Source organism: Poecilia formosa, unplaced genomic scaffold (genome assembly GCF_000485575.1).
Source record: "Poecilia formosa unplaced genomic scaffold, Poecilia_formosa-5.1.2 Scaffold156, whole genome shotgun sequence".
Lineage (NCBI taxonomy): Eukaryota > Metazoa > Chordata > Actinopteri > Cyprinodontiformes > Poeciliidae > Poecilia > Poecilia formosa.
This window is the reverse complement of record NW_006800095.1, coordinates 949,765-965,851: the sequence shown is the minus strand read 5'-3', so window position 1 is coordinate 965,851 and position 16,087 is coordinate 949,765. Positions and strand designations below refer to the sequence as shown.

The following is a 16,087-nucleotide window of genomic DNA, read 5'->3' as shown; positions in this document are numbered from 1 at the left end:
GCATACATTTTTAATACAAACAGAAGATTATTTGACACTGAAATACGTATAAAAGGATAGAGTTAGTGGTGAAACAAGCAGGGTATTTTTCATTCTGGACATTGTCTTGATACTCACTCTGACAGCTCTCTTTGCATGCATCGTGTGCCAAGGCCCGGCATGCTTAACAAGCGATCTGTGAAGTGCTTCATTCTGGGGTCAAACGGACGCTCGTTGCTAAAAACAGAGGGAAACATTAAAGAAAAAAAGATAAGATTACTGTTAATGAGATTCGGATGATCCAGTGGCTTTGAATAGTAGTTATACTCTTCTACTTCTTCACATTGTCACACTGCTCAAAACTTCACAGTGTTTAATTTGGATATTTTTTTTTTTTGTCATAAAGGAACATAAAGTGGTGCATAACTGTGAAATATGGGGGAAAATTATGCATGGGTTTCAATCTTTTAGGGAGGAATCCAAGAAGCCAAAGGTAGCTCTAGAAAAGCTGCAGGGATCCACAACCATTATTATTATTATTATTATTGCACATCATAAGCAGCCTGTACAGAATACTGGGAACAAGAAAAGTCAAAGCCATCAGAAATCCTGTTTGCAATCTGTTACAAGTTATGTAAGGAACACAGATAACATCTGGAAGAAGATGCTTTAATAAAATGACACCAAAACTGAACCTTTGGTCCTCCTGGAGAACAAAAACCACAAAGTCCAAACCTCATAGAGACACGTCCCAAAATGACTTGCAGATGTAATTGCAACTGCTAAATTAGATTCTTCTAAGTATTGACACAGGGATGTTGGATGTAAATGCAGGCTATACTTCCAGATTTTTATTCGTAAATGATTTTGAAAATCATGTATTGTTATCCTTTCACGTCAGAACGATTCACTGCCCAGTGTCGGTTTACCAAATAAAATCCTAAAAGCCTGGAACTGAAGTTTATGGTTGTAACTTGACAAAATGTAAAAGAAAAAAAAGAAAAAAAGTTACAAGCGAATGAATACTTTGGTAAAACACTTCACAATATTTTTGCGTTATTGTCTGACCTGAAGAAGGTGAACTGCTGTCCGTACATCCAGGGCGTCAGAGTTAGGCTGGGATATTCTCCAAATGGAGGGACAATCAGCGTGAAGATCAGAGAAATGAGGACGAAAGTGGCGGGAAGCACAATCTGAAAGCACAGTTACATGTTTAAATAAGGATCAGAATCTATTGGGCATTAGTAATTAGAGATATCAATGTCTTCCCCAAGGTTTTTCCCCTCCTTCTGGATGCAGATTATGTATGCTAAAATAATTTGAAACTCAGAAAAGCAACAGCCATTTTTATCAGTGGATCTCCGTGTTCGCTTCGCCCAGCAGTACCTGTGCCAGGAAGTCTTTTCTGCTTCTCATAGCGTGATGGAATCTCTTCACCAGCAACGCGTGGAAATGCTTCAGGATCAGTGAAAAGCCCTTCACCTGTCTGGATCCCTTCCCTGCACTGTTGTCAGAGGTAATCCCATTTACACCGTTATTCTCTATTATAAACAAGAAAACAAAAGATGAGTATTAGTATAACAAAAAAAAAAAAAAACACGTTTTCAGTCAGGCAACTTTTGACACCAGGTCAGCTTAAATTCTGATCTTTATTTCTTCATCTATAGAATAAAATGCTTTGCTAAGTTTTGAAAGCTTATGCAGCAGGAAAAGAAAGAGCATGTAATGAACAGCAGCTGCTAACTGAACCCCTTAGAACTGGGTTGTTTTGTGGAAAATTTGTTTTTAAAATTACTCCATTTAATGGAAGTCCTATTTAGGAATTCCCTCAAATTAGAAATGCAAGATTGTACCAATAATAAAACATGGCATTTACATAACCCAGGTCCAGCAGGTTCTACGGGAGGAAGAGGGGAGTAACTGCATTTTTATTGAAGCTCTGTCCAAATGCTCCTCTTTCTCTGACCTTCCTCTTGGCCTACGCCAACTTTGCTGCCATTTTGTCTTCCCTGCAACATCCACTGTTCTAGAGGTGGGGCAAACAAACACAAACTACAGGGTTAGAAAACATAACAGACGCACGTTTTACAAAAGTGATGTGGCTGCTGTTTAGATCACACCTGCACAGTTTGCATGTTTACATCACGATTACGCATGCAGGTGTGGTGGAAGGATTAAGAACATGTTGGAGTAACAGACAAATGGGTCAGGAATTTAATTCCAGGAAAAGGTCAAGCAGAATATCAGTGGTGGCATTTACCAGCAGTGGTGGCATTATTTGCTGCTTCTCCATCTGCTGTGACCTTTAGAAATATCTGGAAAGGGAAAAAGATCATCCTTTAACTCTCAAAACATTCCAGGCAGTTATTTTATTAAGTATTTAAATATAAATGCTACAATGATATGTAAAAATTTTGCCAACATTCCTGCTACTTTAGGTGGATAAGCAGGAAATTCGTGGCGAAACTAAAGTAGAGTCTAAGATATTTGTTTAAGGTTTCTAAGAGGTGGTCATATGAGCAAGTCCCTGGAAATAAGTTCAAGGTGTCGTCTAATAAAATGAGTTGAGTTGAATTATAATCACAAAAACCAAATTTAGACAAATTCACCCAAACTGCTGTCAAATTTATAGCTATGGTGAAACTTGAAAGGACAAGTTTCTTTCATTTAAGAACCTGAACAAATTAGACCATTTAAAAAATGTTTCCTCTTTTAATGAGATAAATTCGGCACAATTTACACACAAAAAATAAACTGTTAAGTCCAGCAAGATTTGTCAGAGATTCTTTCTCCCATAGTTTTGCTTTTTTCTTTTTGATGGTGTTAGATTTGTGCAGATGGGGGGAAACAAATGATTCTCCTCTGACCTTGAAGAGCAAAGTATAAAGCTGGGAAGGGGGCTGGTTTTGCTGCCAGTCAGCTAGTTGGCAGTGTGAGGGTTGTGTAAGCTTTCTGGAGGCTTGGGTTGCCTGCTGCCTTGAATTTTCAAGTGAAGTGATGACAAGTCTCTAGAGAGGTTTTGTTTACAAGCATTAAATCCAATCTTGGTGATTCTGGTCCAGTTTGTGACAGTATTTAGTAGTACTGGAAATTAAGAGGGAAACTTTAAGTTGTTTTTTTTTTTTAATCCTTTTAAAAGGTTGGGCTTTACTTTTGATGGACGCTGGAGATTGTCTAAATTCCTTATTTTTGAGGAATTTATAACCTTTAATTCCACCATCCATAACCTGGAGGTGTATGGATGGTGGATTGGGGTGGTGCACAATTTGGCAAAACCTTAACTTCTTACATCCTAAGTCTATTGACAATTTTGTAAAATGACGATGTTTTTTCTGCTTAGGGATTCTAATTTATGTGAGATTTTTTTCATTTGAATGCAGCACATGTAATGGTCCATGACGCAAGTTAAATTCAGTTGAATACTGTAAAATTAAAACTGGAGGTAGTTCACATGCTGGCCACCAGATGGCACTAATGTGCTTCATAATCAATCTTTGGTATGTTTCAAAAAAGCATCAGCAGGCATCTCAGCTGCACTGAGACATCACTTTGAAAGGATTTTGTCGCCTACAAGGTGGCAAACTTTGTTGAACACCTGGGGACTGGAGCTAAGGCGAAGTCCAGGTTCGCTCAGTAGTCTGGATTTTATGGTAAATGTCAAGCATTCACATTTATTTATGCAATTAACCCTCTACTGCCAATTTCCCTACCTCCTCTAAGGATGTATCAGAGATGCCAAAGCTGCTCAGACCCATGTCAGCAAGAGTTTCCTCCAGCTCTCTAAACAGGCTGGCATAAGCTCGATGTTTGAACCCTTTATTAGGGAGCAAATAGGTCAACTCCTGTCCGATGGTCTCAATGAGCTTTGCCTCGGGAACGTGATGGTGGATCAGACTGGTGATGCAGTCGATGTCCCCTGGGAAAGAGACAGAAAAGTTACAGTTTTGGGAACTTTTCTTTTAGCAAAGTTTTCCCGAAGCAGCAGAAGCTGAAACAAGAACAAAAGAAGAAAAACTGCTTGGAAAGCAAAACACAACAAAAAACAAACACTATTATTCAAGAGAGAGAACCTGTGCTGGAGCAGCTCTGTGGTGTAGCATCTTAAACAGCATCTCCTTAGGCAGATGAGGAGCAAAAAGGCTCTTGTGTCAATATAGATACTAAATTATTAAAGTCTGTAAATAATGTGAGCTGTTCCAGCCTGTTTTAGGATTTACAGGAGAGATGCAGTGATGGAAATCATGAAAAGATCCTGTTAGCACCATTACTCACAAATTGCTCCTGATAGGAGTGAAAAATAAGGGGAAAATGTGTTAATGTCCACTTTTTTTTAAAGGACAATCTCAATAAGGGTTAGCATTTTTTTTATGTGCCTCAGAGTGTACAAGAGAGACATTAGAGGACATTGTTACCTGAGTAGACACCACCTTTTTGTGGACAGAAGGGGTTCTTAATATATATTGGTTCATAGTGCTACTTCTCTCCATACAGAAAACAAATTAATCTGAATTAAACCAGCAAAATTTCATAAAAATGCAAGAGGTCTGATTGTACCTTTATTAACCTGTCTTCATGTTCAAAACTGTTAAAGGATCTAAGATTATTTCTTGAGCACAATTCAAGGCGACTGCTGGGGTCAAATGTGGGTTAGTTGTAGCATCATGAAACCAAATGACACACATCCGAGATATTCCGCCCTCTAGTGGAGGACTAAATATCACAGGTAGCACTTATCAGTTTTTTTTCCAAGAATCCAAGATGGCTGTTTATTATCCATGGAAATTAAAGTCAGCTGTTTGGTTCAGATGTGATTTTGGATATGAGCCATATGGACAGTGGCCCAGGGCGGCATGAGAAAGGGCAGACACATGAGCTCCGGATAAAAACTAGAACTTTTCTGTTAGTTCTGTTCTAAAGCTGGCAACCCTGCTTGTTTAGTAGTTGCCTCCCACCCCGACCTGAGAAAAGGGAAACTCGGTAATGTACTTTGCCTGAGACTTCTCATCATTTATCCTTCTCCAGGAGTTCAGATAGTATTTTAATTGAAAATATGCATATCAACTATGATACAAACATTTAGTATTAGATTTTTTTAAGCATAGAACAACAAGCAAAAACATCGTCTCAAAGTAAATGTGAGCTCCTGCACAAGGTGTGGTTCAGTGGCTGCAGTCTTTGTGGGGACCCGATTGGTAACTTGAGGCTTCATAATAATCCTGTCACCTTTTCTTTTAATGTTATAAAATCAACTGAAAGCTAATGCTCTTACAAACACAAAGTTTTGTTGCACCCAAAATCTATTGTTTTTGGCAGAAAATACAGAAGGAACAAGCGGTTGAGTCTTTCTCTCACTAAGAACCCTGGGACGGGTTTATCTGTGAATAGTTTTGAAAACAATGTATATATTTAAAAAAGAAAACCATTGTGATTTCCAGTTACATTAATGCCTTCAGCTTATTTTGCTAAACAACTTTTGTCTAACAGCAGAGACAAGGAAAGGCAAAGAATAGCACAATAATGTCTTTTACAACAAATAAGGACAGACTTGACTGCAAATGCAACTTCTGCAGGAAGTGTTGCTTGCGAGCATGCAGATGAAAGGCTGACAGAGAACACAAACACTTACCCTCCAGAACTCTGTCTAGCTGCTGGTGCTGATTCTGAGACTGATCTTTGTATTTGGTGCAGATGGAGCAGGAACACGAGCAGTCTGAAGCACAGTCGCATTCATTCTGACAGAAACACGGAAAGACACGGGCGCTTTCAACAACAAATGCATATATGCTGACAGAAGAGGAGGAAACCCTGTTCTTTGTCTGCAGGCGCTGCACACCTCCCGCTTCCTGATGTCCTTCATGCGGCGTACGAGTGTTAGATAAAAGCCGACTCCAAAGCAGTTTTTGAGGAAAAGGGGGGACCCGCAGCAGTAAAGCTGTCCTTTGGAGATGATGGCGATTCGGTCACTCAGCAGGTCGGCCTCATCCATGTGATGTGTAGACAGAATCACGGTGCGGCCTGCACAAGGACCAAACTTTCACTGAGGTGACACACATTTCTGTTAAAAACGTAACAGAAATATAAATATAAATTGTTTTAATTCTACTTTCTTCTTTTCCTTCAGCAGCTATGAATGACAGTTTTACAGTTTCGAAAGTTCACTACCAAATTAGGGAGTGTTTGTAAAATGCCAAAAAGGTTTGTTTCATTCTTTAAATTCAGCTTAAGCTTTAGAAAATGTCTTGAGTGGTAAAATCGTGACCAAAATTTGTAAAGTGCAATTCAAATTAGTAATTTTCACCTGATCTATATTTCAGCAGGAGATCCCAAATGGACCTTCTGGAGTACGGGTCCACTCCTGAGGTGGGCTCGTCCAGAATGACAACCTTGGATCCTCCAACAAATGCCATGGCAACAGACAGCTTCCTTTGCATACCGCCTGTAAAGTGCAGAAACACATAGTAACGAGAGGGATCAAATAAATTGACCTTCTCTGTCCTTTTCTGACCCATAAACAGACACAAGTGTCAGACCTGAAAGGTTCTGAGCCTCTTCGTCTCGCTTGTGAGGCAGGCCAAGGTCCAACAGCATGTTCTCCACCTCGGCCTGAGCCTCCTCTGGAGCCCGGCCCTTCAGCAGCGAGTAGAACAGGATGTGCTCCTCCACCGTGAGACTGGAACACCAACATGGCGCAGGAATCCATCATTTTGAGAAAAGAATAGAATAAAGTGTTGCAGGAATGGTTTAACCTGGGCAAGTCTTCAAGAACTATTTGTCGTTTGTAAAGAACAATCACGATGGGAAGTTTCTTGTGCAGCTTTATGCATGTGGAATAAACAATGTGCAACAAATCTTGATAATCATTCATCATATTCCTCCCAGTTCACAATAATGCCCTAATTTGTGTTGGTCTATCAGACAAAATCATAAAATATACAGGAGATCTGTTGCAGGAAAAAAAAAAATTAAAAGTTCAGAGTATGAATAATCTTTGCAATGAAATGCAAATGATCCAACTCACTGATTGAAGAGGATGTTGTATTGAGGGCACATGCCCATAGATGTACGGATGATGTCTATGTCTGTCTTAATGTCTCTTCCGTTGACGTAGGCTGTGCCGGATGTGGGAGGATAGAGGCCAGTAAGAATGGACCTGGGAAGAATAAAGATTTCCATATTAATCCTATAAAGAGGTGGGTGGGAGTTGGTAACTTCCTTAAAAACCGAATAAGAGAGGAAGAAAGGATGGATTTTTATAAGTCTGATAAATTCTCATGATATTTTGATCAGTCTACGTATTAGTTTTTCATATCTGATTGAAAAATGTGCTTACAGTGTTGTTGTTTTTCCAGCCCCGTTGTGCCCCAGGAAGGATGTGATCTGCCCTTCGTAGAAACAGATGCTGAGGCAGTTCACGGCTGGACGAGAGCTGCCGTCGTACACCTTGACCAGATCCTGGATCTGCACGCCCAACACCAGGCCCAGGGGATCCTGCTCAAAGAACACCGGACCTGTAAGGAGGAAAAAGAGAAAGAAAAAGATGAAAGTATTTACAAAACTGCATTGGAAATAATCAGAGCATGATTTGATTCATCTCTTGGGAAGAAATTCAGTTTCAGATCAGCTGAAGTTTCCTTATTTTAGTTTCTTAGAACAATAGGAACCTTTATCTTCACTGAAATAAAATGTAATTATAAAAGATTATTTAAATTATACTCCTTTGCAAGTCTCATTTCACCTTCATGCTGTTGTGCAGTTCCCCTTTCTGTCCACTAGATGGCTTCAGAGAGTTCTCCAACAGAAGTCTGATTCCTCTTTGGGGTTTTTATTTCTCACCTTCACTCCCAGCATTCGGATCCTCCTCCTCCTGGACTGGATTTTTCTGTTGTTGTTTCAGCAGCTCCCTTTCTCTCTCCAGGCGCTCTCTCTTACTTTGGTGCTTGCAGGTTTTCTTGCTGGCCGAGCCATTGCAGGTATAAGTCTCGGGCGTGCCTCTGCTCTCAACGTCCAGCTCCTGGTTCTCTGCTTCCGGTTTCTTGGAATCTGGTTGGGTAAGATAAACTCCAGTAAAGGTCCCTGAATAATGGATTCCTGGCTCGGAAATATGATGATTTGTCCTACAACATTGTACTTGCATTTACATTATATAATAAATTATATTAATTGTTTTTGACTAACACCATGTATTTCTGTATGTGTGCATCCTTGCAAATGTGATATAATTAGACACTACTTTGTAAAAAAAAAAAAAAAATATATATATATATATATATATTCCAAGCAACAGTAGGAGCTTTTAAACTCCAAATGTGCAAGGAGTTGCTTCAAATTATTTACAGCAGTAATTTAAATTAAAAATAAATCACTTATTATTCAACTTGCACTACTTTGTGTTGCTCTACCACATAAAATCCTAAGAAAATACATTGAAATGTAAATGTGACAGAATGGGAACAAGTTCTAAGGGTTTTTTTCTAAGAGGTACGACCTTAAGGCTTAAACTCTATGTAAATAAATATGATCTACTAGATCAAATAATAGGTCCTTCATCATTTTAAAGAAAAGTAGTACAGCTCTCAAACAGATTTTCCACAGGAGACCAACCTTGATCGGTCGTTTCTTGATACGACGGTGCAGGTTTCTGCCAGTAGGAGGGTTGGAGAGGGAAGTAGAACGGTCGACCGATGCCGTACTGTCCTGTAAAGCAAAAATTATTTGCTAAAATCCAAATAAGTTTGTTACGGTGCAGTGCTTAGTATTAGGACTCCGACCTGGGAAGACGTTGTCCAGATACCAGGCCAGGACTCCATAGAGGACGGCATCAAACACCATCATGAGGATGGAGGTGAGGAAGGAGTAAGTGTCTTTCTCTAATGGGCTGGTCTGAATGTTGTTCCACTGTAGACCCAAACCTTGTTCTTCATACCGTGAAAGGTACTCTGTCCCAAAGCCAAAAGCCACTGGAGAGAGCAAGCTCTAGGAAAGCAAACAGGATCCACAAACAACACTAATTCAGAAGTGACACTAAAATGTCTGTTGATCCTACAGGAATGGGTTTGACACATTTAAACCAAACGGCATAAATTATCTTTAGTTCTGTTCTTGCAGGCGTTTCTGAAAGCTTTTAGCCATGAGATGTGTGTTCATAGTCAGCCAAAGGAAAGACTGAATGGTTTAGAAATACCTCCTACGCTCTCTTGAGTTTGCAAAACACCTTAAATAAAAAAAAAAAACGGTATCAAGAATAATAACCAAACATACTGCCGCCAATTTCATGTTCCTGGTGATGCGGTCCTGCCACGCAAAACACAGGATGTGAGGCAGGTAGAGGGTGAAGTAGATGATTCCACTGCAGGCAGCAGCCAGGTTGGCTTTGTTGAAAAACACGCTCATCAGGAAACACTGCATGATGGTGGTCACAGTGAAAATCAGCAAGAAGAAGAAAACAAGGAGTGGGTCGCTATAATTCAGCACCTTTCCGCCCTGCAAGAGAAAAAAAAAAAACATATTTTAAAACATATTTCACTCTAATACTGCCCACAAGAGGGCAGCATTACTCCCTTTAAGAAAAGAACTCAAAACAAACGAATGAAATTTCCACTTTTCACCAAGCGTCCTCTCACCATTATGATGGCCGTCAGCAGCGCCGTGCTTGCAGTCATGATGATGAGGCTGTCGATGAACCATGTGTACCAAATGACGCCGTTGTTGACCCCCATGGCTTTGAGGGTCTCTTTGAGACGCAGCTCCTTCTCCAAGACGATGCTCTTCACAGTCATGGACACTGAATAAATCCAGGCTAAGACCATGAACATGGGGAAGCAGCGGTTCAATGTGATCATGAAGCTGCGGAACAAGTGAAGCAGAAAAATTGATATCAAAATCCGTCTATCTGAGATGATTTTGTCTCTCCACAACAAAGAACATCTTATAACGCTTAAGGAAAACAAACGTTCACTGGAATTGTTCAATACACTAAAGCGTTTAATGAAACAAGAAATTAAAAAAGATTTATAATTAGATGCACAAAAGAATAACAGAACAACCTGGACTGTGGTCAGAAAACATTTTATAATCGGAATATGCAGCATACGTAATAAAATATACAGCATAAACCAGGTGTTTACATGCACTGTGTTAAAACATAACTTTTTTTTCTCCTATTTTTATTTGTCGACATTGAATTTGACTAAACTTTTTCAATTTCAGGTCAGTTAGGACTAACAAAATTATCTGAATTTGCTAAACAGCAGAATAGAAAAAGACAAAAAGTGACAGAAGGTTACCGAAAACAAAACCGCAGAAGGGATTATTTATCTAGATGTTAAGAAGTATCAGAAGGAAACTTGAAAACACTTTTATCCGTGTGAGGACATTTAAAAAAAATCGTTTAACTAGTTTATTTAAATGGTAAATGGACTGAACTTAGTTAGCACTTTTTCCAATCATTTTGACCACTCAAAGCGCTTTACACTAGAGTCACATTCGCCCATTAGCACTCACACATTTATACACTGATCGGTAGGCAATTTGGGGTTAAGTACCTTGCACAAGGGCACATCGACATGGGGCAGGAGGAAGCAGGAATTGAACCTACAACCTTTTGATCACAAGACAACTACTCTACCCACAGAGCCACAGTCGCCTACATCAGCTGTATCACTGAAGATGGCTTAAAATTCACCTGTCTTATCCAAAGTAATTAACTCTTAGATATGATCTATGTGAAGGAATTAATCCTCAGTACTTCAGGAAACCCGTTTGCATATCTTTATTACAGTAGCCAAAGCACCGATAGGTCAACTCACAGGTCATCGACGTAGCAAGGATATGGCATCTGCTGAACGTAAACCCCCAGTGGCCAGTCATTTCCGGTGTGAAGCTTGATGATCCCATGTTCGATCATGTCTTGCAGGTACGCAAAGCCACCCCACAGGTACCTCTGGTCCTCGATGGGGTCCGCTCTGGGGCCGGGATCCCAGTACCTAAGACACATATTTTTAAATCAACTGAATTAAAACAGGAGGTTAAGAAGGTTCCTTTGATTTCTGATGGATATTTGATTAATTCAAAAAATCCCAAGCATTGATTTCATTCAAATATTTGCAACTAAAAGAAAATCCCAAAGCCTCTGGAGCCACATACGACACATGCGCATCCCCTTGATAAGCAGATAACTGTGAGACAGAGCTCTGTTACAATCTGATTACTCAATTGCATAGAGGCCAGACTCCCACTGGGTCCATTACGGCCCGTTGGTGAGCTGTAAACAGCTCAAAGTGCCTTGCGCTCCTGTTCATGGGGGATGTTGGCACACTGTCTGCCCATAAATGGGAGCTCAAACAAAACAGAAATGCGTATAAGTGCCGCACGTGAGGAGGATTAAAGGACGCATAATGAGTTTATGTGAACCACCAACAAAGTTTGTGAGACGCAATAAAAGCAGCTGGAGAGGATTTTCCCTCTCAGCGAGAATGTGACAAGTATATATGAAATGGTTCATTGATGTGGTGGCAACAGTAGGAAAAGCAACGAAAGGCCAAGGGACTGGATGAGTCTGATGCTGCAAGGCTGAACCTAAAGTCATATCAGTATTCTGCTGTTTAATATCTGGATTTTCTGTGGATCACTTACCTCAATATAAATAACTTTTAAGAAAATCAGTAAAATCACACAAAAGTCATTGGATATGCTTATGTCAGTTAGGAAAACAATGAATCTGATTTACAAGACACTTTATCTATACAAAACTCTGGTAAAGATTTATAAGAAGCCTGAAAATAAATTGATCTAAATTGCAAAAAAATAAAATAAAAAAATCAAGAAAATCCAACTATTACTTCTAGCCACAAACCCCTGAAAATCTTGCTGTTAGCAGAATCATAGGTACAACACATACTGGCAACCTTCAAATTCCTACAAACAAATGTATCTGATTTTTTATTATTATTATTATTATTATTCATTCCTGACTTGTTTAAGTTCATCTTGTGTCTGAACATTTTTATTTAGTAATTCACAATTCCCTGTTTCTCTGGAGCAAAAATACAATCAGACAAAGAGAAAGGAAAGACAAGAAAGAAAAATCATCAGAAAAAGAACGACTAACAAACATGCCCTTCCAGAAAGCCAAGTTTAGTTGATCTCCATGTGCCATAAAGATAAAGAAATTTTAAAATGCTTAAAGCAATTGTGCTGAGTTGTTATTGTCTCTATGTGCAGTGAGTTGGATAAGTAAAGTGAAAACTCTACAAAAAATGACCTCCTGGGGTCACTAAGTCTCCATAGAAACCAGTTAGATGTTATCTGCAAGCCTACTGGCTCACTGGGAGGCAAGGCAGGAAAAATACTTTTATGTCCCACCACCAGAAAACTTCTTGATTTTCTAATGTTTTTTGTGCTTTAACGAAAAGTCTTCACATCGTCTAGTGTGAGCCAAAAGATTAAGTGTTAGGGTGCGGTGGAGGATCAGTGATGCTGTGGGTCAATGTTATGGTATCATGAAGTCTGTCATGAAATTCAGGGAAGAGATGAGAGTAAATAAGAGGATCCCAGACTCTGTAGAGATCTGGCAAAAGGTGGTTACACAAAGTACATTGCTAAATATGGATTTCCCTCACCATTTAAGTAAGTATAAAAGAAGCTATATCATAATTTCATTTTAATAATAAATGCACAACAATCTGAAGTTGTACATTTTAGGTACCCCATGTCTACAGAAGAAAGAAGATGAAGCTTTACAGACCTGTCTTTAATCTTGTTGGTCCTCTCCACTGCGTCTATGTCCATGCGGATCTTGTACTGGACGTGTCGAGGAACGCTTGTGGTCCAGGGATACACGTCCATGAAAACCACACCTGCCCAGAACTTGTTCTCCTCCAGCAGGTGCAAAGCCTGATGAATCATCTGGGACTCATCCGTGTAAGCCACAAACTTATCCAGGCTGACACACTGCAGAGACACACATAGTTGGGAAGACGACGATGGATTTGGTGTTGTCAAAGTGGGAAGCTATTGTTTCAGATGACAGCAATAAGTCTTTCAGATATAGCATTTTGTTTCTTCTTGCTGTTGTTTCTTTGTTTTTTTGTTTGTTTTTTTGTCCAGTGAAATGTACCAAACGCTGCAATAAAAATTTGTTCCTTGTTCCATTTGCTTAGCAGAGTCATGGTAATAATGTTTTTTTTTACATAGGAAAATCTCCATTCGCTTATTAAATCAGACAACACGCATATATGACATTTCTAAAGGATTATTGCCCCTGAGGTCAAACACTAACTGACATTAAACAGGTTTTGTAGCATTTAACATGCAGAGCAGAATTGAACCTGCTTGTTCTTCCAGCAGTCAGCCCATCGATAAACACCAGTGACCTACTTTTACTGGCAGTTGTACACGACCTATTCTGTGTTTGACAAAATGAGTGGCATGATTTACTTTTCTTTCCTCATCTTCTTGGCCCTTTTCCCCACACATTCTGGCTCAAATTATCATAATGTTTTGGGGGGTTTTTTCTCCAAAGAATCTTTCTCAACCTTTGGGTAATATTGTGTTCCTTATTTGTTTATTTTTGCTTGTATTTCTGTTTTTGATCTACGTTCTTGATATTTATCTTTATTAAAACATCATACTTGATGACTTTGAAGTTTTATATTGTTGTCTGATAGAGATCATTCTTGACTTGGCTGCACCTAAAGATGAATATTTGTTTTGTTTTGTTTTGTATTTCTAAGACAATGAAATCTAGTGTCTTTCCTGGTTGTGCTAAAATATTATTTTTTCACAATGGTGGGTTTGATTTTTTTATCTTGGAAACCTTTAGGATCCATGGATTTTTTTTTTTATTGTGTCTTTTTAATTCTAATTAATTTAACACCAAATACAAGAATCAAAGGCTAAAACAACGCCTAGCAATATTTCTTATGGAGCTGAAATGGATTAGAAATTATTCATGGTCTTTAAATTTGAAAAGTGCGGTGTGAGTGTGTATAAAGTGCAAACAGGGCCATTCTGAAAATAATTCATGGTTTACAAATAATATCCGTTGCAATGATCTGTCTTTATCTTATTCATCAAATAGATCCACGTGTTTGTGTTTTTATCGCATTAGATAAGCCCACATTATGAGGAAGGAAACACAGCAAACAGGCCAGGTTTGAAATGTAAAGTATTGCTAAGGTTATAAAATAATATCACAGCCTTTGAACGTGTCACAAAGAACTGTTCAGCCCATAATTAAAAATAATAATAATAATAATAATAATAATAATAATAATAATAATAATAATAATAGTATGAGGTCAGGGGGTCTGAATACAAATGCCCAAACACCATTTCACATTTATCTTTTAGATAAAAGTGAAAACCATGAATCATTTTCTTTCCAGTTGTCAATTAGGCACAAGTTTGTGTGGTAATATCACAAAAAAAATCCAGCTAAGGTACATATTTGTTTGCAGATATAATGTGACAAAACTGTTGGGAAGGTATTTACTGTTTGAACTTTACTGGGAGTTCTCCTGGTAACAGGGCATTTTTTTATTTCAGAAACACTTTTTCTTTAAAGACGTTTGTTACGCATTCTGTACGTATTATGCAAAGATAAATATGAAGATAAATAAACTGAACTCAGACATATTCATTACAGCACATATGTATGCAACTTTCACTTCATGCACTGTTCCTTCAAAGGTACAACATAAAACATGCATGTTTGTCACACGAAGATTTTGTCTCCAGCTCATACAGAATCTTCTGCATATGAAATGTCTAAAGTCTCCATCTGGATTACTAACCCGAGTTTCTATTCATCTTTATGGGAGTACATCAATGCTCACTCAAAGGTAGATGTAGGAGAAAGGCCCTCAGTGATACACATGTTCCAGTGGAGTTGTAGTGTGAGAAACATCCACTCCTGACAGAGTGAGGGGACTTGACGTTAGCTGCCACAGCCGCCCAATGCACCAGCGCTAGCTGACAGCTGTATCTAATTGGCTAAATTGCCTGGTTTGTTTGCAGGACTCTGAAGGGTCCTGGCTCTGAGTGCTGCGACAAAAGACAGATTTAGATTCCTGCAAAGATAGGACTCTTTCTAAAACCACAACCCTCGGCTCCTTTTAAATCCCACAAGAGAGGGATGGATTGAGTGAGGAAAGGAGGATAGAGTGATTTGTTCACTTTATGAAGAAGAACAGGGGTTGGTTTCAATGCTGAGCTGAACCACGTCTGAGCTCCTGAGGAGGGTGACTCATTCCCACCTACCCTCTACTTTATCACCGGCTCCACAATGGAGGCGACGGAAGGAGGCGACAGCACACTTGTTCTCTCCACCTTTCAGGGTGACGGACAGGAGAGAACCTATAGAGCTGTGATAAGTGGCTCCATCTGTCTGAAAAGGCCTTGCTGCAACCTGAAGGAGCAGCTCTGACCGACTTCTGCTTGTACAGGCAAATAGGAGTTATTTGCACAAATCCCAGCTGCAGCAACGGGGCTCCTTACCTCTCCGTATTGGTTGAACATGCGTATGATTTGGTCAGCAACGTTAAAAATATTCCGCCAGTCCAAGTTTGGCATCCCCTCCTCCCTGTCCGCCTCTGGTCCGTTGTGCAGAAAGTTGAGAATGTCTCTAGTTGAAAACGCGCTTTCCACCAGACTGTCGTCCATGAAGTGCATCACTGTTGGGTTCCTCAGGGTATCCTAGGAAAGAAACGGAATAATAGAGCCTCATTAATTAGTTCTAAAACATAGGGCTTATGTAGCACATGTAGCGCCAGGTTGAAGAAACTTTTAAGGGATTCTTTCCAGAGTTTAAGATTTATTCTGTGTATATCAAAAAATGTTTCCACCAAATGACCTCTACTTCTACTTCACCTTTTGGCACTTATTGTTTAACATGTCCAGTAAAAGATGTGATCAGAACAACTGTCTCCGTACCCTGATCATGTTCATCTGGACGCTGTTGTTGAAGAAAGCCCAGAGCTGAGGTCCCACCTCCTCCCAGGCCTTGGCCATGTTCTGGAGCCTCTCCAGCTCCTCAAATGTTGTGTTAGCCTGGTCCCAAAAAGAAACAAGTCAAATTAGAGCTAAAACTAAAACATGTCTATCATTTGTT

The 16,087-nt window shown here is 39.4% G+C and overlaps 1 protein-coding gene and 1 long non-coding RNA gene across 5 annotated transcripts in view; one reads left to right on the top strand and one right to left on the bottom strand.

Moving 5' to 3' along the window:
* abca4b (ATP-binding cassette, sub-family A (ABC1), member 4b) overlaps positions 1–16,087 on the bottom strand; it is a 46,312-nt gene that overhangs the window by 13,432 nt on the left and 16,793 nt on the right. For 2 of the 4 annotated variants that reach the window (XM_016677474.1, XM_007564210.2), the window contains exons 11-31: positions 15,910–16,026; positions 15,475–15,672; positions 12,722–12,927; positions 10,785–10,961; positions 9,600–9,822; positions 9,238–9,459; positions 8,748–8,952; positions 8,581–8,673; positions 7,813–8,019; positions 7,310–7,487; positions 6,998–7,129; positions 6,510–6,649; positions 6,278–6,415; positions 5,813–5,994; positions 5,606–5,711; positions 3,690–3,895; positions 2,240–2,294; positions 1,946–2,005; positions 1,366–1,520; positions 1,048–1,172; positions 118–216 (exon numbers count right to left, since the gene is read on the bottom strand). In XM_016677474.1, the coding sequence (XP_016532960.1) occupies positions 118–216; positions 1,048–1,172; positions 1,366–1,520; positions 1,946–2,005; positions 2,240–2,294; positions 3,690–3,895; positions 5,606–5,711; positions 5,813–5,994; positions 6,278–6,415; positions 6,510–6,649; positions 6,998–7,129; positions 7,310–7,487; positions 7,813–8,019; positions 8,581–8,673; positions 8,748–8,952; positions 9,238–9,459; positions 9,600–9,822; positions 10,785–10,961; positions 12,722–12,927; positions 15,475–15,672; positions 15,910–16,026 (3,224 nt within the window). The remainder of the gene's footprint in view (positions 1–117; positions 217–1,047; positions 1,173–1,365; positions 1,521–1,945; positions 2,006–2,239; positions 2,295–3,689; positions 3,896–5,605; positions 5,712–5,812; positions 5,995–6,277; positions 6,416–6,509; positions 6,650–6,997; positions 7,130–7,309; positions 7,488–7,812; positions 8,020–8,580; positions 8,674–8,747; positions 8,953–9,237; positions 9,460–9,599; positions 9,823–10,784; positions 10,962–12,721; positions 12,928–15,474; positions 15,673–15,909; positions 16,027–16,087) is intronic. The other 2 variants (XM_016677476.1, XM_016677475.1) reach the window with 2 other exon arrangements.
* Positions 5,932–6,385, top strand: LOC103146342 (uncharacterized). Its single transcript, XR_477120.1, has 3 exons — positions 5,932–6,021; positions 6,104–6,174; positions 6,294–6,385. It is a non-coding gene; the product is annotated as an uncharacterized LOC103146342 (long non-coding RNA).